Genomic DNA, 19,831 nt, shown 5'->3' on the forward strand with positions numbered 1-19,831 from the left:
TCTTTTTGGGAGTGACAGCACGCCTGAATGAAGCACAAATCTAAACATTTAAAATAAGGGCTAGTGTCAAAGGGACTTGCAGTATTTCTCGTGAAGAAATATTTGATGCTTCTTCATGAAAGTCATCATAACAAAAGTGTCCTGATGTCTTTGCTGAGGATTTCCTTGGTTCCAGCCTGAAGGTGTGCGCAGGCATGAGCAGGCAGTGCTGAGCTGCAGGTGAGTGCCTGTGTCCCACAGCAGGAAACCCGTGGATGTCTTCAGGGGTTTGAAATGGGCAGAGCTGTGAAACCTGCAGGCTTTCACTGAAATTGTCCCCTGCTTTAATTTGTAATCTTAGTTTCACCAATGCTTTCCAATATAATTTTCGTATGAGTGCAGATACATGGGATAGGATTTAAAGTTTTTATGGTGCTGCTGTATAGTTTTCTGTGGTCATCATAAGCCAATAAAAAAAATAAATGGTAATCAGGCAATCTATTAACAACCTGTGGCACGTGTAAAACAATGAAATTCCTTGCAGGAAGACAATATTGCCATATAATAATGTGGCTATCCAAAACTGTTAATTATACTTGATGAGCTGGAGATAAACCTGAAATGCAGGACTTTGATCTTAGCCAAGAATAATAAAAGTTATTATCGTTCTTAAATTGGCAGCTGCTATCAAAAGCCTGTGTCTTATTTCCCTTTTAGTAACACTGGCTAAATCAGAGAAAGTGATAAAAGAATTTCATGATTGCAGCTTAGGGATTCTTTCCCACTTGAACAAAAGTAATCTATGTCCAAAAATGTCTGTAAATACTTTTTCTATCTTATTTTGCCAGATGTATTGATATTTGAGATGAATGGCAAAAACATTTTGCGTACATAGATAAGGAATGCAAATTCGCTGGATTGTTTTAGAGAAAAAAGCTCTGGTTATCAGATCGTTTCCATGCAGAAATAAGATTTACATAAAAATTCTCATTATTATTATTCATGCATGAATAAGTTCAAAAAAGAGACGTGGGGGATGTTGTTTCAATTCCGTCTGATTGTAGGAAGGACTGTCAGGATGGAAAGGCTAGTGTCTGCCATGGGCAAAGAAAAACTTCTGGTTTTCATGTTCCCTTTGTCTATGAGTACAAGAGGCCATGAGGAGAGTGTGCCCTAAACTTGGACCCTTTTTGACCATTGCAGCAGAGATGGAGAAGTGTTCAACCTTCTAGAAGGACTTCAGGACAAAGATATGTAATGAAAATAAGTCCAGGCTGGCTGTCCTTGTGGGCATCAGCTGCTGGCATCTGCATTGCTGCTGCCATGAGCATGGCACAGCAGGTAAAAGATAGCTTTTCCCTGTGTGACACAGGAGCTCTTGACTTCAAAGAAAGAAGGATGTAATAGAAAGAGCTGCAACCTCTGCGAGACATGGCAAAGGTGAGTGGGATGTTGTTTCAGTTGCTGCTGATGTCAGGAGGACTGTAAGGATGCAAAGTCTGGTGTTTGCCATGGGCAGGGAAACACATCTGGTTTTCATTTTCTCTTTGTGTGGCAGAAAAAGAGGAGAGTGTGCCTGCAACTTCTAACTCTCCTGCCCTCTGCTGATCAGAGGGAGAAATGTTCCAGCTTCTAGAAGGACATCAGGACAAAGATATGTAATGAAAATAAGTCCAGGCTGGCTGTCCTTGTGGGCATCAGCTGCTGGAAACTGCATTGCTTATGCCATGAGCATGGCAAAGCAGGTAAAAGATTGCTTTTCCTTGTGTGACACAGGAGCTCTTGACTTGAAAGCTAGAGGGATGCAATAGAAAGAGCTGCAACCTCAGCCAGACATGGCAAAGGTGAGTGGGATGTTGTTTCAGTTGCTGCTGATGTCAGGAAGACTGTAAGGATGGAAAGGCTGGTGTTTGCCATGGGCAGGGAAACACATCTGGTTTTCATTTCCTCTTTCTCTTTTTGTGCCAGATAAACAGGGGAGAGTGTGCCCTCACCTTGGACCCCTCCTGCCCTCTGCTGCTCGGAGGGAGAAATGTTCCAGCTTCTAGAAGGACATCAGGACAAAGATATGTAATGAAAATAAGTCCAGGCTGGCTGTCCTTGTGGGCATCAGCTGCTGGCATCTGCATTGCTGCTGCCATGAGCATGGCAAAGCAGGTAAAAGATTGCTTTTCCTTGTGTGACACAGGAGCTCTTGACTTGAAAGCTAGAGGGATGCAATAGAAAGAGCTGCAACCTCAGCCAGACATGGCAAAGGTGAGTGGGATGTTGTTTCAATTAGTGCTGATTTCAGGAAGGACTGTAAGGATGGAAAGGCTGGTGTTTGCCATGGGCTGGGAAACACATCTGGTTTTCATTTTCTCTTTGTGTGCCAGAAAAAGAGCAGAGTGTGCCCTCACCTTGGACCCATCCTGCCCTCTTCTGCTGAGATGGAGAAATGTTCCAGCTTCTAGAAGGACATCAGGACAAATATATGTAATGAAAATAAGTCTAGGCTGGCTGTCCTTGTGGGCATCAGCTGCTGGCATCTGCATTGCTGCTGCCATTGGCATGGCACAGCAGGTAAAAGATTGCTTTTCCTTGTGTGACACAGGAGCTCTTGACTTGAAAGCTAGAGGGATGCAATAGAAAGAGCTGCAACCTCTGCCAGACATGGCAAAGGTGAGTGGGATGTTGTTTCCATTGCTGCTGATGTCACGAAGGACTGTAAGGATGGAAAGGCTGGTGTTTGCCATGGGCAGGGAAACACATCTGGTTTTCATTTTCGCTTTCTCTTTGAGTGCCAGATAAACAGGGGAGAGTATGCCTGCAACTTGGACCCATCCTGCCCTCTGCTGCTCAGAGGGAGAAATGTTCCAGCTTCTAGAAGGACATCCGGACAAATATATGTAATGAAAATAAGTCCAGGCTGGCTGTCCTTGTGGGCATCAGCTGCTGGCATCTGCATTGCTGCTGCCATGAGCATGGCACAGCAGGTAAAAGATAGCTTTTCCCTGTGTGACACAGGAGCTCTTGACTTCAAAGCAAGAAGGATGTAATAGAAAGAGCTGCAACCTCTGCCAGACATGGCAAAGGTGAGTGGGATGTTGTTTCCATTGCTGCTGATTTCAGGAAGGACTGTAAGGATGGAAAGGCTGGTGTTTGCCATCGGGCAGGGAAACACATCTGGTTTTCATTTTCTCTTTGTGTGCCAGAAAAAGAGCAGAGTGTTCCTGCTAGTTCTAACTCTCCTGCCCTCTTCTGCTGAGGTGGGAGAAATGTTCCAGCTTCTAGAAGGACATCAGGACAAAGATATGTAATGAAAATAAGTCCAGGCTGCCTCTCCTTGTGGTCATCAGCTGCTGGCAACTGCATTGCTTCTGCAATGAGCATGGCAAAGCAGGTAAAAGATTGCTTTTCCTTGTGTGACACAGGAGCTCTTGACTTGAAAGCTAGAGGGATGCAATAGAAAGAGCTGCAACCTGTGCCAGACATGGCAAAGGTGAGTGGGATGTTGTTTCAATTAGTGCTGAAGTCAGGAAGGACTGTAAGGATGGAAAGGCTGGTGTTTGCCATGGGCTGGGAAAGACATCTGGTTTTCATTTTCTCTTTCTCTTTGAGTGCCAGATAAACAGGGGAGAGTATGCCTGCAACTTGGACCCATCCTGCCCTCTGCTGCTCAGAGGGAGAAATGTTCCAGCTTCTAGAAGGACATCAGGACAAAGATATGTAATGAAAATAAGTCCAGGCTGGCTGTCCTTGTGGGCATCAGCTGCTGGCATCTGCATTGCTGCTGCCATGAGCATGGCACAGCAGGTAAAAGATAGCTTTTCCCTGTGTGACAAAGGAGCTCTAGACTTCAAAGCAAGAAGGATGTAATAGAAAGAGCTGCAACTTCTGCCAGACATGGCAAAGGTGAGTGGGATGTTGTTTCCATTGCTTCTGATTTCAGGAAGGACTGTAAGGATGGAAAGGCTGGTGTTTGCCATGGGCAGGGAAACACATCTGGTTTTCATTTTCTCTTTGTGTGGCAGAAAAAGAGGAGAGTGTGCCTGCAACTTCTAACTCTCCTGCCCTCTGCTGATCAGAGTAAGAAATGTTCCAGCTTCTAGAAGGACATCAGGACAAAGATATGTAATGAAAATAAGTCCAGGCTGGCTGTCCTTGTGGGCATCAGCTGCTGGCATCTGCATTGCTTATGCCATGAGCATGGCAAAGCAGGTAAAAGATTGCTTTTCCTTGTGTGACACAGGAGCTCTTGACTTGAAAGCTAGAGGGATGCAATAGAAAGAGCTGCAACCTCTGCCAGACATGGCAAAGGTGAGTGGGATGTTGTTTCAATTAGTGCTGAAGTCAGGAAGACTGTAAGGATGGAAAGGCTGGTGTTTGCCATGGGCAGGGAAACACATCTGGTTTTCATTTTCTCTTTGTGTGCCAGAAAAAGAGCAGAGTGTGCCCTCACCTTGGACCCATCCTGCCCTCTTCTGCTGAGAGGGAGAAATGTTCCAGCTTCTAGAAGGACATCAGGACAAAGATACGTAATGAAAAAAAGTCCAGGCTGGCTGTCCTTGTGGGCATCAGCTGCTGGCATCTGCATTGCTGCTGCCATGAGCATGGCACAGCAGGTAAAAGATAGCTTTTCCCTGTGTGACAAAGGAGCTCTAGACTTCAAAGCAAGAAGGATGTAATAGAAAGAGCTGCAACTTCTGCCAGACATGGCAAAGGTGAGTGGGATGTTGTTTCCATTGCTGCTGATGTCAGGAAGGACTGTAAGGATGGAAAGGCTGGTGTTTGCCATGGGCAGGGAAACACATCTGGTTTTCATTTTCTCTTTGTGTGGCAGAAAAAGAGGAGAGTGTGCCTGCAACTTCTAACTCTCCTGCCCTCTGCTGATCAGAGTAAGAAATGTTCCAGCTTCTAGAAGGACATCAGGACAAAGATATGTAATGAAAATAAGTCCAGGCTGGCTGTCCTTGTGGGCATCAGCTGCTGGCATCTGCATTGCTTATGCCATGAGCATGGCAAAGCAGGTAAAAGATTGCTTTTCCTTGTGTGACACAGGAGCTCTTGACTTGAAAGCTAGAGGGATGCAATAGAAAGAGCTGCAACCTCTGCCAGACATGGCAAAGGTGAGTGGGATGTTGTTTCAATTAGTGCTGAAGTCAGGAAGACTGTAAGGATGGAAAGGCTGGTGTTTGCCATGGGCAGGGAAACACATCTGGTTTTCATTTTCTCTTTGTGTGCCAGAAAAAGAGCAGAGTGTGCCCTCACCTTGGACCCATCCTGCCCTCTTCTGCTGAGAGGGAGAAATGTTCCAGCTTCTAGAAGGACATCAGGACAAAGATACGTAATGAAAAAAAGTCCAGGCTGGCTGTCCTTGTGGGCATCAGCTGCTGGCATCTGCATTGCTGCTGCCATGAGCATGGCACAGCAGGTAAAAGGTTGCTTTTCCTTGTGTGACACAGGATCTGTTAACTTGAAAGAAAGAAGGATGCAATAGAAAGAGCTGCAACCTCTGCCAGACATGGCAAAGGTGAGTGGGATGTTGTTTCAATTAGTGCTGATGTCAGGAGGACTGTAAGGATGGAAAGGCTGGTGTTTGCCATGGGCTGGGAAACACATCTGGTTTTCATTTTCTCTTTCTCTTTTTGTGACAGATAAACAGGGGAGAGCGTGCCCTGACCTTGGACCCCTCCTGCCCTTTGCTGCTCAGAGGGAGAAATGTTCCAGCTTCTAGAAGGACATCAGGACAAAGATATGTAATGAAAATAAGTCCAGGCTGGCTGTCCTTGTGGGCATCAGCTGCTGGCATCTGCATTGCTGCTGCCATGAGCATGGCACAGCAGGTAAAAGATTGCTTTTCCTTGTGTGACACAGGAGCTCTTGACTTGAAAGCTAGAGGGATGCAATAGAAAGAGCTGCAACCTCTGCCAGACATGGCAAAGGTGAGTGGGATGTTGTTTCAGTTGCTGCTGATGTCAGGAAGGACTGTATGGATGGAAAGGCTGGTGTTTGCCATGGGCAGGGAAACACATCTGGTTTTCATTTTCTCTTTGTGTGCCAGAAAAAGAGCAGAGTGTTCCTGCTAGTTCTAACTCTCCTGCCCTCTTCTGCTGAGGTGGGAGAAATGTTCCAGCTTCTAGAAGGACATCAGGACAAATATATGTAATGAAAATAAGTCCAGGCTGCCTCTCCTTGTGGTCATCAGCTGCTGGCAACTGCATTGCTTCTGCCATGAGCATGGCAAAGCAGGTAAAAGATTGCTTTTCCTTGTGTGACACAGGAGCTCTTGACTTGAAAGCTAGAGGGATGCAATAGAAAGAGCTGCAACCTCTGCCAGACATGGCAAAGGTGAGTGGGATGTTGTTTCAGTTGCTGCTGAAGTCAGGAAGGACTCTAAGGATGGAAAGGCTGGTGTTTGCCATGGGCAGGGAAAAACATCTGGTTTTCATTTTCTCTTTCTCTTTGAGCGCCAGATAAACAGGGGAGAGTATGCCTGCAACTTGGACCCATCCTGCCCTCTGCTGCTCAGAGGGAGAAATGTTCCAGCTTCTAGAAGGACATCAGGACAAAGATATGTAATGCAAATAAGTCCAGGCTGGCTGTCCTTGTGGGCATCAGCTGCTGGCATCTGCATTGCTGCTGCCATGAGCATGGCACAGCAGGTAAAAGATTGCTTTTCCCTGTGTGACACATGAGCTCTTGACTTCAAAGCAAGAAGGATGTAATAGAAAGAGCTGCAACCTCTGCCAGACATGGCAAAGGTGAGTGGGATGTTGTTTCAGTTGCTGCTGATGTCAGGAGGACTGTAAGGATGCAAAGTCTGGTGTTTGCCATGGGCAGGGAAACACATCTGGTTTTCATTTTCTCTTTGTGTGGCAGAAAAAGAGGAGAGTGTGCCTGCAACTTCTATCTCTCCTGTCCTCTGCTGCTCAGAGGGAGAAATGTTCCAGCTTCTAGAAGGACATCAGGACAAAGATATGTAATGAAAATAAGTCCAGGCTGGCTGTCCTTGTGGGCATCAGCTGCTGGAAACTGCATTGCTTATGCCATGAGCATGGCAAAGCAGGTAAAAGATTGCTTTTCCTTGTGTGACACAGGAGCTCTTGACTTGAAAGCTAGAGGGATGCAATAGAAAGAGCTGCAACCTCTGCCAGACATGGCAAAGGTGAGTGGGATGTTGTTTCAATTAGTGCTGAAGTCAGGAGGACTGTAAGGATGGAAAGGCTGGTGTTTGCCATGGGCTGGGAAACACATCGGGTTTTCATTTTCTCTCTGTGTGGCAGAAAAAGAGAAGAGTGTGCCTGCAACTTCTAACTCCCCTGCCCTCTGCTGATCAGAGGGAGAAATGTTCCAGCTTCTAGAAGGACATCAGGACAAAGATACGTAATGAAAATAAGTCCAGGCTGGCTGTCCTTGTGGGCATCAGCTGCTGGCATCTGCATTGCTGCTGCCATGAGCATGGCACAGCAGGTAAAAGATTGCTTTTCCTTGTGTGACACAGGAGCTCTTGACTTGAAAGCTAGAGGGATGCAATAGAAAGAGCTGCAACCTCATCCAGACATGGCAAAGGTGAGTGGGATGTTGTTTCCATTGCTGCTGATTTCAAGAAGGACTGTAAGGATGGAAAGGCTGGTGTTTGCCATGGGCTGGGAAACACATCTGGTTTTCATTTTCTCTTTGTGTGCCAGAAAAAGCGCAGAGTGTGCCCTCACCTTGGACCCATCCTGCCCTCTTCTGCTGAGATGGAGAAATGTCCCAGCTACTAGAAGGACATTAGGACAGAGATATGTAATGAAAATAAGTCCAGGCTGGCTGTCCTTGTGGCCATCCGCTGCTGGCATCTGCATTGCTGCTGCCATGAGCATGGCAAAGCAGGTAAAAGATTGCTTTTCCTTGTGTGACACAGGAGCTCTTGACTTGAAAGCTAGAGGGATGCAATAGAAAGAGCTGCAACCTCAGCCAGACATGGCAAAGGTGAGTGGGATGTTGTTTCCATTGCTGCTGATTTCAGGAAGGACTGTAAGGATGGAAAGGCTCGTGTTTGCCATGGGCTGGGAAACACATCTGGTTTTCATTTTCTCTTTGTGTGCCAGAAAAAGAGCAGAGTGTGCCCTCACCTTGGACCCATCCTGCCCTCTGCTGCTCAGAGGGAGAAATGTTCCAGCTTCTAGAAGGACAGCAGGACAAAGATATGTAATGAAAATAAGTCCAGGCTGGCTGTCCTTGTGGGCATCAGCTGCTGCCATCTGCATTGCTGCTGCCATGAGCATGGCACAGCAGGTAAAAGATTGCTTTTCCTTGTGTGACACAGGAGCTCTTGACTTGAAAGCTAGAGGGATGCAATAGAAAGAGCTGCAACCTCAGCCAGACATGGCAAAGGTGAGTGGGATGTTGTTTCAATTAGTGCTGATTTCAGGAAGGACTGTAAGGATGTAAAGGCTGGTGTTTGCCATGGGCAGGGAAACACATCTGGTTTTCATTTTCTCTTTGTGTGCCAGAAAAAGAGCAGAGTGTGCCCTCACCTTGGACCCATCCTGCCCTCTGCTGCTCAGAGGGAGAAATGTTCCAGCTTCTAGAAGGACATCAGGACAAAGATATGTAATGAAAATAAGTCCAGGCTGGCTGTCCTTGTGGGCATCAGCTGCTGGCATCTGCATTGCTGCTGCCATGAGCATGGCACAGCAGGTAAAAGATAGCTTTTCCCTGTGTGACACAGGAGCTCTTGACTTGAAAGCTAGAGGGATGCAATAGTAAGAGCTGCAACCTCTGCCATACATGGCAAAGGTGAGTGGGATGTTGTTTCAGTTGCTGCTGATGTCAGGAAGGACTGTAAGGATGGAAAGGCTGGTTTTTGCCATGGGCAGGGAAACACATCTGGTTTTCATTTTCTCTTTGTGTGGCAGAAAAAGAGGAGAGTGTTCCTGCTAGTTCTAACTCTCCTGCCCTCTTCTGCTGAGAGGGAGAAATGTTCCAGCTTCTAGAAGGACATCAGGACAAAGATATGTAATGAAAATAAGTCCAGGCTGGCTGTCCTTGTGGGCATCAGCTGCTGGCATCTGCATTGCTGCTGCCATGAGCATGGCACAGCAGGTAAAAGATAGCTTTTCCCTGTGTGACACAGGAGCTCTTGACTTCAAAGCAAGAAGGATGTAATAGAAAGAGCTGCAACCTCTGCCAGACATGGCAAAGGTGAGTGGGATGTTGTTTCAGTTGCTGCTGATGTCAGGAGGACTGTAAGGATGGAAAGGCTGGTGTTTGCCATGGGCTGGGAAACACATCTGGTTTTCATTTTCTCTTTCTCTTTTTGTTCCAGATAAACAGGGGAGAGCGTGCCCTCACCTTGGACCCCTCGTGCCCTTTGCTGCTCAGAGGGAGAAATGTTCCAGCTTCTAGAAGACATCAGGACAAAGATATGTAATGAAAATAAGTCCAGGCTGGCTGTTCTTGTGGGCATCCGCTGCTGGCATCTCCATTGCTGCTGCCATGAGCATGGCAAAGCAGGTAAAAGGTTGCTTTTCCTTGTGTGACACAGGAGCTCTTGACTTGAAAGCTAGAGGGATGCAATAGAAAGTGCTTCAACCTCTGCCAGACATGGCAAAGGTGAGTGGGATGTTGTTTCAGTTGCTGCTGATGTCAGGAGGACTGTAAGGATGGAAAGGCTGGTGTTTGCCATGGGCAGGGAAACACATCTGATTTTCATTTTCTCTTTGTGTGGCAGAAAAAGAGCAGAGTGTGCCCTCACCTTGGACCCATCCTGCCCTCTTCTGCTGAGATGGAGAAATGTTCCAGCTTCTAGAAGGACATCAGGACAAAGATATGTAATGAAAATAAGTCCAGGCTGGCTTTCCTTGTGGGCATCAGCTGCTGGCATCTGCATTGCTGCTGCCATGAGCATGGCAAAGCAGGTAAAAGGTTGCTTTTCTTGTGTGACACAGGAGCTCTTGACTTGAAAGCTAGAGGGATGCAATAGAAAGAGCTGCAACCTCTGTCAGACATGGCAAAGGTGAGTGGGATGTTGTTTCAATTAGTGCTGATGGCAGGAGGACTGTAAGGATGGAAAGGCTGGTGTTTGCCATGGGCAGGGAAACACATCTGGTTTTCATTTTCTCTTTCTGTGGCAGAAAAAGAGAAGAGTGTGCCTGCAACTTCTAACTCTCCTGCCCTCTGCTGATCAGAGGGAGAAATGTTCCAGCTTCTAGAAGGACATCAGGACAAAGATACGTAATGAAAATAAGTCCAGGCTGGCTGTCCTTGTGGGCATCAGCTGCTGGCAACTGCATTGCTGCTGCCATGAGCATGGCACAGCAGGTAAAAGATTGCTTTTCCTTGTGTGACACAGGAGCTCTTGACTTGAAAGCTAGAGGGATGCAATAGAAAGAGCTGCAACCTCAGCCAGACATGGCAAAGGTGAGTGGGATGTTGTTTCAATTAGTGCTGAAGTCAGGAAGACTGTAAGGATGGAAAGGCTGGTGTTTGCCATGGGCTGGGAAACACATCTGGTTTTCATTTTCTCTTTCTCTTTTTGTGCCAGATAAACAGGGGAGAGTGTGCCCTCACCTTGGACCCCTCCTGCCCTTTGCTGCTCAGTGGGAGAAATGTTCCAGCTTCTAGAAGGACATCAGGACAAAGATATGTAATGAAAATAAGTCCAGGCTGGCTGTCCTTGTGGGCATCAGCTGCTGGCATCTGCATTTCTGCTGCCATGAGCATGGCAAAGCAGGTAAAAGATTGCTTTTCCTTGTGTGACACAGGAGCTCTTGACTTGACAGCTAGAGGGATGCAATAGAAAGAGCTGCAACCTCAGCCAGACATGGCAAAGGTGAGTGGGATGTTGTTTCCATTGCTGCTGATTTCAGGAAGGACTGTAAGGATGGAAAGGCTGGTGTTTGCCATGGGCAGGGAAACACATCTGGTTTTCATTTCCTCTTTGTGTGGCAGAAAAAGAGAAGAGTGTGCCTGCAACATCTAACTCTCCTGCCCTCTGCTGATCAGAGGGAGAAATGTTCCAGCTTCTAGAAGGACATCAGGACAAAGATACGTAATGAAAATAAGTCCAGGCTGGCTGTCCTTGTGGGCTTCAGCTGCTGGCAACTGCATTGCTGCTGCCATGAGCATGGCACAGCAGGTAAAAGATTGCTTTTCCTTGTGTGACACAGGAGCTCTTGACTTGAAAGCTAGAGGGATGCAATAGAAAGAGCTGCAACCTCTGCCAGACATGGCAAAGGTGAGTGGGATGTTGTTTCAATTATTGCTGATGTCAGGAAGGACTGTAAGGATGGAAAGGCTGGTGTTTGCCATGGGCAGGGAAACACATCTGGTTTTCATTTTCTCTTTCTCTTTGAGTGCCAGATAAACAGGGGAGAGTGTGCCCTCACCTTGGACCCATCCTGCCCTCTTCTGCTGAGATGGAGAAATGTTCCAGCTTCTAGAAGGACATCAGGACAAAGATACGTAATGAAAATAAGTCCAGGCTGGCTGTCCTTGTGGGCATCAGCTGCTGGCATCTGCATTGCTGGGCCATGAGCATGGCAAAGCAGGTAAAAGGTTGCTTTTCCTTGTGTGACACAGGAGCTCTTGACTTGAAAGCTAGAGGGATGCAATAGAAAGAGCTGCAACCTCAGCCAGACATGGCAAAGGTGAGTGGGATGTTGTTTCAAGTAGTGCTGATGTCAGGAAGTACTGTAAGGATGGAAAGGCTGGCGTTTGCCATGGGCTGGGAAACACATCTGGTTTTCATTTTCCCTTTGTGTGCCACAAAAAGGAGTAGAGTGTGCCCTCACCTTGGACCCATCCTGCCCTCTGCTGATCAGAGGGAGAAATGTTCCAGCTTCTAGAAGGACATCAGGACAAAGATATGTAATGAAAATAAGTCCAGGCTGGCTGTCCTTGTGGGCATCAGCTGCAGGCATCTGCATTGCTGCTGCCATGAGCATGGCAAAGCAGGTAAAAGATTGCTTTTCCTTGTGTGACAGAGGAGCTCTTGACTTGAAAGCTAGAGGGATGCAATAGAAAGAGCTGCAACCTCTGCCAGACATGGCAAAGGTGAGTGGGATGTTGTTTCAATTAGTGCTGAAGTCAGGAAGACTGTAAGGATGGAAAGGCTGGTGTTTGCCATGGGCTGGGAAACACATCGGGTTTTCATTTTCTCTTTGTGTGGCAGAAAAAGAGAAGAGTGTGCCTGCAACTTCTAACTCTCCTGCCCTCTGCTGATCAGAGGGAGAAATGTTCCAGCTTCTAGAAGGACATCAGGACAAAGATACGTAATGAAAATAAGTCCAGGCTGGCTGTCCTTGTGGGCATCAGCTGCTGGCATCTGCATTGCTGCTGCCATGAGCATGGCAAAGCAGGTAAAAGATTGTTTTTCCTTGTGTGACAGTGGAGCTCTTGACTTGAAAGCTAGAGGGATGCAATAGAAAGAGCTGCAACCTCTGGCAGACATGGCAAAGGTGAGTGGGATGTTGTTTCAGTTATTGCTGAAGTCAGGAAGGACTGTAAGGATGCAAAGTCTGGTGTTTGCCATGGGCAGGGAAACACATCTGTTTTTCATTTTCTCTTTGTGTGGCAGAAAAAGAGGAGAGTGTGCCTGCAACTTCTAACTCTCCTGCCCTCTGCTGATCAGAGGGAGAAATGTTCCAGCTTCTAGAAGGACATCAGGACAAAGATATGTAATGAAAATAAGTCCAGGCTGTCTGTCCTTGTGGGCATCAGGTGCTGGAAACTGCATTGCTTATGCCATGAGTATGGCAAAGCAGGTAAAAGATTGCTTTTCCTTGTGTGACACAGGAGCTCTTGACTTGAAAGCTAGAGGGATGCAATAGACAGAGCTGCAACCTCTGCCAGACATGGCAAAGGTGAGTGGGATGTTGTTTCAATTAGTGCTGAAGTCAGGAAGACTGTAAGGATGGAAAGGCTGGTGTTTGCCATGGGCTGGGAAACACATCTGGTTTTCATTTTCTCTTTCTCTTTGAGTTCCAGATAAACAGGGGAGAGTGTGCCCTCACCTTGGTCCCCTCCTGCCCTCTGCTGATCAGAGGGAGAAATGTTCCAGCTTGTAGAAGGACATCAGGACAAAGATAAGTCCAGGCTGGCTGTCCTTGTGGGCATCAGCTGCTGGCATCTGCATTGGTGTTGCCATGAGCATGGCACAGGAGGTAAGGGATTGCTTTTCCTTGTGGGACAGCTGTTAAGCCATTCTGATTCACCCTTTGCATCCACAGCATACAGTTTTTTCCCACACTGCTGTTTCTATCCAGCAATGTGCATATGTGCAGTGCTACAGAGGTTGGTGGCCCTGCCTGTGGCAGGGGGTTGGAGATTCCTGATCCTTGAGGTCCCTTCCAACCCGGGCCATTCTGTGTGTGTGTGTGTGACTGGCTAAACACCAATTGTTGCTAGCTCAGCAGGTATACTGCTAATTATTGAACGTCTGACAGCTGCTTATCAACACTTGGCCACTATTTCTGGACACCTGCTCATCCCTGAAGAGAGAGAAGTTTGGAAGGAGGACAGAGGGGAGTCTCTTGATGCCTGCCTGTTGCATCCCAACCTGCCCACAGAGTGAGTCAATTCGGCCTTGTGTGGAGGCCCTGGCTTCTTTGGAGTCTGTTTTTCTTTTGCTGAGCTTCTCCTATCCAAACAGAATGGCCTTACAACATGCTTTCTGGTCCTTAATGCTATACCCATGCAATTTGTAACTATTACAGTTCTGTAAGTGAGAATTGATCACATGATTGAACAACTGTATTTCTAAAATATGTTATGAAATAACTTCTTTTTACTAATACTAATAAAGTCTTTCTACTTTTTCAAACTGTTTCTAAGGGCAAATTACAAAACACATCGTGCTGTACTGCTTCAGAGCAATCCCACATTTGATAGCCAGTGCAGAAACAACATTCCATCCTACAGCATTAGCTAGTTCAGAGGTACCAGACGTGTATCTGGATGTGGCTGTTGTGCATAACTGGGGCTGAGGGATCAGAAATGACAGCTCCACTCTTGGAGACCACAGAACTAAAATGGAAAGATAAAATAGCTGCAGGGCAATTGTTCTCTGTGCCTGAAGCAGGGACTGATTTATGGGGGAGAGATTTTACAGTTAAATGAGGATTACAGCTGCAAGTCTGTGAAACAGATGTCAGGTGTCAATGAATGTGTTAACAGCTGTGATGAAGAAGAAATGAATCCAAAGGTGTGGGCAGGGGAAGGAAATCGGGGTGGACTCACAATTTTCCCTTACAAATAACTGCCCAAGGAGGGAGTGGAGCTGTGAAACAGCAACAATATCCCATAGCCTTAGAAGGGAGAGTGGGTCTAAAAGCTGTAACACAGACAGTGCTTAAGGATGGTCTTCTGGAACCTTGTCTGTGGCCTTATAACACCCCAATCCTGTCGGCACGGAAGGCAGACGGCACGTATCGGCTGGTGCAAGATGTAAGGAAATGACTGAACCCGTTCTCAAAAGACAGCCTGTGGTTCCTAACCCCTATACCCTAATGAGTCAGATCCCACACGGACAGCAGTGGTTTGGTGTGAGAGACCTCACAGATGCTTTCCGGACAGCCTTTGGACTCAGAGAGAAATGGCTGCGTTTGTATGAGGACACATTGTAATCCTATCGTGATTCGTGATGATACTGTAGATACTGGAACTCCTGCTAATCCTTGCCTTGGCAGCATTTGAAGCAAGCAACTGGTGCTGCTGTCATGCAGAAAGCTCCCTTCCAACCACTCAGCAAGCATTTGGATGAGACAGCTTCCTGCTGGGAGCCCTCCGACATCACTGCTGCCACCTCCAGAACCATACCTGCAGATGCTTCAGAGCTCTTCAGCATGGACTTCCTTCCTCCCATCAGCAGCTGCTCCTGCACTGACCTTCATTCACACTGGGATACCATCTGCTTCCAGCAGGAGCTGACCTGCGAGACAGAGAAAGGAAACGTGGGATGAGCACCAATGCAGAAGCACAAGGCTGTGTCACCACCACGTCTTGCAGCCTTGGGAAGTCAGCTGCAACTGCAGCCTTGGTCAGAATTACAACGGGCACCGTAAATTAAGTGAGACCTCTGAAGTTGTTGCCATGATCAGAAATAGACGCTGAAATCGCTCACATAACTGTCGGTGGTTCCCTCCAAATTCTTTTGCTTTGGGGAACAGATGGACTCGGAATGGAAGGACACGAGAAAAATGACATCTGTTTGAGCTCAGCAGACTTGAGAGGTGGGCCTGGATGAACCTCATGAGGTTCAGCACAGCCAAGTGCAAGGTTTGGCATTTGGGCCGGAGGAATCCCAGGCATTCTTTTGTCATCGTGGTGGTTTCCAATAGACCCCAACAATGAGACATCAGGTCGCCGTGTGGGCTCCTGGGTGACACTGCCATTTCCCAGCCATTGCAGCCTAGGGGCAAATAAAGTAAAATACTTCAGAAAGATCTCACACTGATTGCATATTTTACTGTTCTTTTACACAAAACAGAAGGAGAGGGCAGCAGATGCATACAGCTGCATCAACACCCAGGCTGCTAAAGGAATGGAAAGACAGAAACATCAAATATCAATGCCTTATTCTAATGCAAGGAGGGAAGCTTCTATCAATGTTACTTTTTATCATTTAAAATGAGCAGTTGGCACTCTTAAAGGAAAATCCTAGGCCCCAGGTTCTGGCAGTGTGGCAATCTGGACTCAGCTGTGACTGATCCAAACAGTCTGTTCCAGATTTTAACATCCCTTCTATGCATTCACAAGTTTTCTCTCTTGACTTCCCCTTACAGCCGTTAGATGCCAGCAAAACATCCCACAAACACTCCTTAACTCTGTGCACACAGGCACCCATCCAACCAGAGCCATCAGTCATTCCCAGCCATGCGCTCTTCCTCCAATCATGGTCAGCATCACACGGCCGTCACGCAGCTCACTTGACTCAGTTTTTCTCTTCTTTCTGGAGGTGTCCTTGCTTCTCAGCCTTACCTTCTCGTGATGTTTATCTCGCTCTGCAGCTCCTGCTCTGAATAGGCTTTCTTGGATTCCCGCATGACAGGCACAAAATGCAGCCACAGCCCCTGCCACCAAGGTCAGCTCTTCAGCACACATTACCTGAGGAGCACTTGGCAACTCATGCAACCTGAGCAGTGCCAGGAAGACTGTTTCACTTCTGCTTCTCCTGGCTCAGAAATTCATTTTCCTACCTAGAAAATGGAAAAAGAAAAGAAAGAAAAAAAATCCTGACATAAAGCAGACACAATTGATACTATGGAATTCTGGAAGGCAAGGGATTTGCCCTCTATGATGAGAAGTTGACTGCAAAGAACTAAGAAGAGCCATGAGCAGGTTGTGAACTTGTGGGTAAAATTAGGAAGTGCAGCAGTGCAGGGCTTCTGGAGGTGAGGGTCTGCTACAGCCGCCTGGAAAGAGAGCCTGTTGGTGGGAGCTGCTTACTGCAGCCAGCAGAAGCATCGCACTCACTGACTCTCATCCTGATGGGGGATTCCAGTCAGTCTGGGAAATCAGCATGGCTGGCTGCAAGCAATCTGACAGACTCCTGGAGTGCAGTGAGAATCACTCTGTGGTGCAGGCATTGGGCACAGCAAGCAGAAGGGAAGCATTGCTGGACATGGTGCACACCAGGGGTTACGACAGGAGGCGGTCAGGGCTGCAGTGACCATGCCCTCCTTGAGTTGGTGATCTCAAGGAATGCGGGCCTGGCAGGAAGCAAAGGCAGGAGCCTGAACTTCAGGAGAGCCAGCTGCAGGCTGTTCCAGGAATCCTTGGACGAGATCCTCTGGACAACTGTTTGTAGGGGCAAAGGGATGGAAAAGAGCTGGTCACTTTCTCAGAAAAAAACTTGCTCAGGTTGCAGGCTGAGCTGCAGGAGAGGAAGGGGAGGAGGTGCCAGCACGGCTCTGCACGATGCTCTGCCACACTGGGCAGCTTGATCATGGCTCAGCAGTGGGATCAGACGAGGAGAAGGGGAGAAGGAAATCAAGGATGGGAGGGAGCCATCAAACACAGTCGGTGAGTGTCCGTGCAGTCTTGCAGACCCAGAGATTCCCAGGTTGTTTCTGCTTTCATAGCATTTGTGTGCTGCAGGATGAGCAAAAGGTTCTGCTGCTTGATTCTTCTGCAGGAGCCACCTAAAAGGGAAATGGCCACTGAGCTGCAGACCAAGCAGTACTGCCTGACGTTGGCCAGGGGGAGATTCTCCTGCCGCAGTGTGCTGATGACAGGTCTGGTGATGATCTGCAGGACTAGCTTGTAGATGGGAGCCAGGAAAGGACATGGTGGGAGAGAGAGAGGTGTTAAAGAGCAGCAAAGGCATCAAAATGCATCAGAAAGCCCTGAAAATCATCACAAAGTCACAGCCAGGAAGCTTGGGAGTATCATGAGCAGCATCCAGGATGCGAGAGATTATTTGCTACCATGCCAAATGGTAGCAGAGCTCCCCCTGCAGACATCCCAAAGCCAGACAAAACAGGAACAAACCCGGAGCTGTGCTGCACGCACCCCACAGCCACAGCATTGCAAGCTGAGGTGCCTTGCTGTGTGCTGCATTCATCCCAATCTCTGTGAATGAAGGCTCAGAAGGCAGGCAAGGCGTTGGTTGAGCACGAGATTGCTTTTATTACTGTATAAAAGACAGGAGGGTGTGAGAGGTCCACGGTGAAGATGGGACTCATCCTGTCTTGTCATGGAGAGAGTGGCTCAGAGCTCTCAGTGCTGCTGTCCGGTGCCTGGGACTGGAGGCCTGATTGAAAGTCCTCCTGCAAGAGGCTCTGCTCCTCTTCACTGACACTGACCTGCTCCTGCATGGAGGTGCTGCTGTCGGGACACTCACACTGCTCTTGGGATGGGCTGCACTGCAGAGACACTGGGTGACAGACCACACTTGTGACTGTGGTGTCTGGGAGGCTCAGGTCAGCAACTTCAGCAGAGCCAGGTGTAATGAGAGCATGGACTTCGATGAGCTCCTTCTCTCCATTACTGATGTCAGATGGAAGGCTGCAGTTGGAACTGCAGCAATTTGTGCTTCCTAAGAGCTCTCCACTAATGGAAGCACACAGAGCATCCTCGCCACTGGCCCTGGATCTTATGGCTTGGCAAGGGCTCGATTCACCTAGAAAGGATACACAGGGGTTAGTGTCAAACTTTCACAAGCTGAATTACGACAGTGGTTCTTGATCAGGGGTGAAGATGTTAGGCAGGGGCTGGAATGCCAGAAGGAGATAGAAGTGCACTGCAAGCTTGAATTCTATGTTCCTGAAAAGCAGGGATTTGGAAGCTGCATTTGCACCCTTACCTGCCAGGACTACCATTGCTGTTTCTGAGGGCTGCCTGGCATTGCGCTGCAGTTGGCGTTTGCTCCCAGAGGATGGCTTTCTGAGCCTGAAGCAGCAACACCAACTGCTAGCTGGTGATTCCTCATTTTTGCAGGGTGGATTTTGCCTGGAGAGAGAAAACAGCCAATGCTGTGAGTTGTGCGTGGTGCAGGGTGAGGGAAAAGCTGTACTGAGCTCTTGGCAGCAGTTGCTTGTTCCTAGCACTGCCTGGTTTCTGCAGAAAAACAGAAAAACCCACCCAAACAATGATGATAGGTGCTGGAAAAGAAAGTCCTCTTTACCTGTCAGATGGAAAGTCGATGACGGTGTGGAATTTGCCCTGCCCAGCTGCAGGGCTTTCTTCCACCTCAATGTCCTGGCTGCTCTCTGTCACAACAGGAGAGCTGCTGTGGCCTCGCCTCTGTGCCTGTGCCTCCTCCAGGCTGAGCAGCTTTGTGGCAGCAGAAGAGACCCCCAGAGACTTGGGCCCTGGGAGAGAATTGTGCCCTGTCAGGGAAAACCACAGGTAAGAGCGAGGATCAGAAAGCAGCAGCACAGCCACCACAGTTCTGGGGGAGGTGCTGTATTTTTCTCAGGCTTGCTTGTCCGAGCCACTGGAAGAAGAGGAGCCCAAAATAACCATGTGGGCAGAGGTCTGTTTATGGCAAAGGACACGGTTATAACGAAGAGCAGCTTACTGTATCAAAATAGGCAAGGAAAAACCCAAGGAATAGGGGCAGGGAACTGAGAAAGCTTCGCTGCCACACTTGCATCAAGCTTCTCCTGCGTGCAAACCATAATAATGATGGTTTCCTCCTTGTGAAATTTGGGCTTGGACATTCTCAGCATCCAGCAACAGGATGCCATACCCTAATGGAAGCCCAGAGGTCTGCTGTCCCCTTGATGGTAAAAGAGTATCTCAAAGGTCCCGGAGAAGGCCTGCATTTGGTCAAGGTGTCAGGTCAAGATCAAGCTAATGGAGGAAGACACTCACCTGCTGCATCTGCAATGTCTGCTCTGGATTTGGAGCAGAAGAGGACGTCTGTGTGGTTGATGATGAATTCCACCACATCTGACTGTGTCTGCAGCTCCATGCAGGCAGCTCTTCCGCTGGCGCAGGCAGACTCGTTCTGCTGTGATCTGTAGAAAAGGCAGATTTTAGAAGTCATTTCTCCAAGACCGTTTCCCCAAGTCTGAATTGTTGCAGCCAAAAGCTGTCAGCTGAGGCTCTGGAGACTTCCGCAGTGGGCAGTCAGTGATGCCACTGCAGAAATTCCCCTGGATGATCAAGGACACGTCAGTCCCATCTCAACAAGGCTGCAGAAATTGTCACCTAGACATTGTGCCCGTGGGGTTGGAGAACAGCCCAGGCTCCTGCTCTTTTGTCAGCCACAGATTTTACAGGAGAAGAGCACATTTGATGGAGAAAAAGGGAGGATTGTTTTTTTTTCTGGAGAACAGATGAAGCGTTGTGTTGAAACAGAACCAGAAGTTTACCTTAAGAGGTTTGGAGCCCACACAATGGCTAGGTTCTTGGCATGCATGTTTGTGATAGTGGA

The 19,831-nt window shown here is 47.9% G+C and overlaps 1 protein-coding gene across 1 annotated transcript in view; it reads right to left on the reverse strand.

Moving 5' to 3' along the window:
- The window catches only part of LOC149912205 (rho GTPase-activating protein 32-like), a 32,787-nt gene extending 13,346 nt beyond the window's left edge, over nt 1-19,441 (reverse strand). The window contains exon 1 of the mRNA XM_090130943.1: nt 19,267-19,441. Within this exon, the coding sequence (XP_089987069.1) occupies nt 19,267-19,441 (175 nt within the window). The remainder of the gene's footprint in view (nt 1-19,266) is intronic.
- Between the last annotated feature and the right edge of the window lie 390 nt (nt 19,442-19,831).

Source organism: Phasianus colchicus, chromosome Z (genome assembly GCF_987193195.1).
Source record: "Phasianus colchicus chromosome Z, bPhaCol1.hap1.1, whole genome shotgun sequence".
NCBI lineage: Eukaryota > Metazoa > Chordata > Aves > Galliformes > Phasianidae > Phasianus > Phasianus colchicus.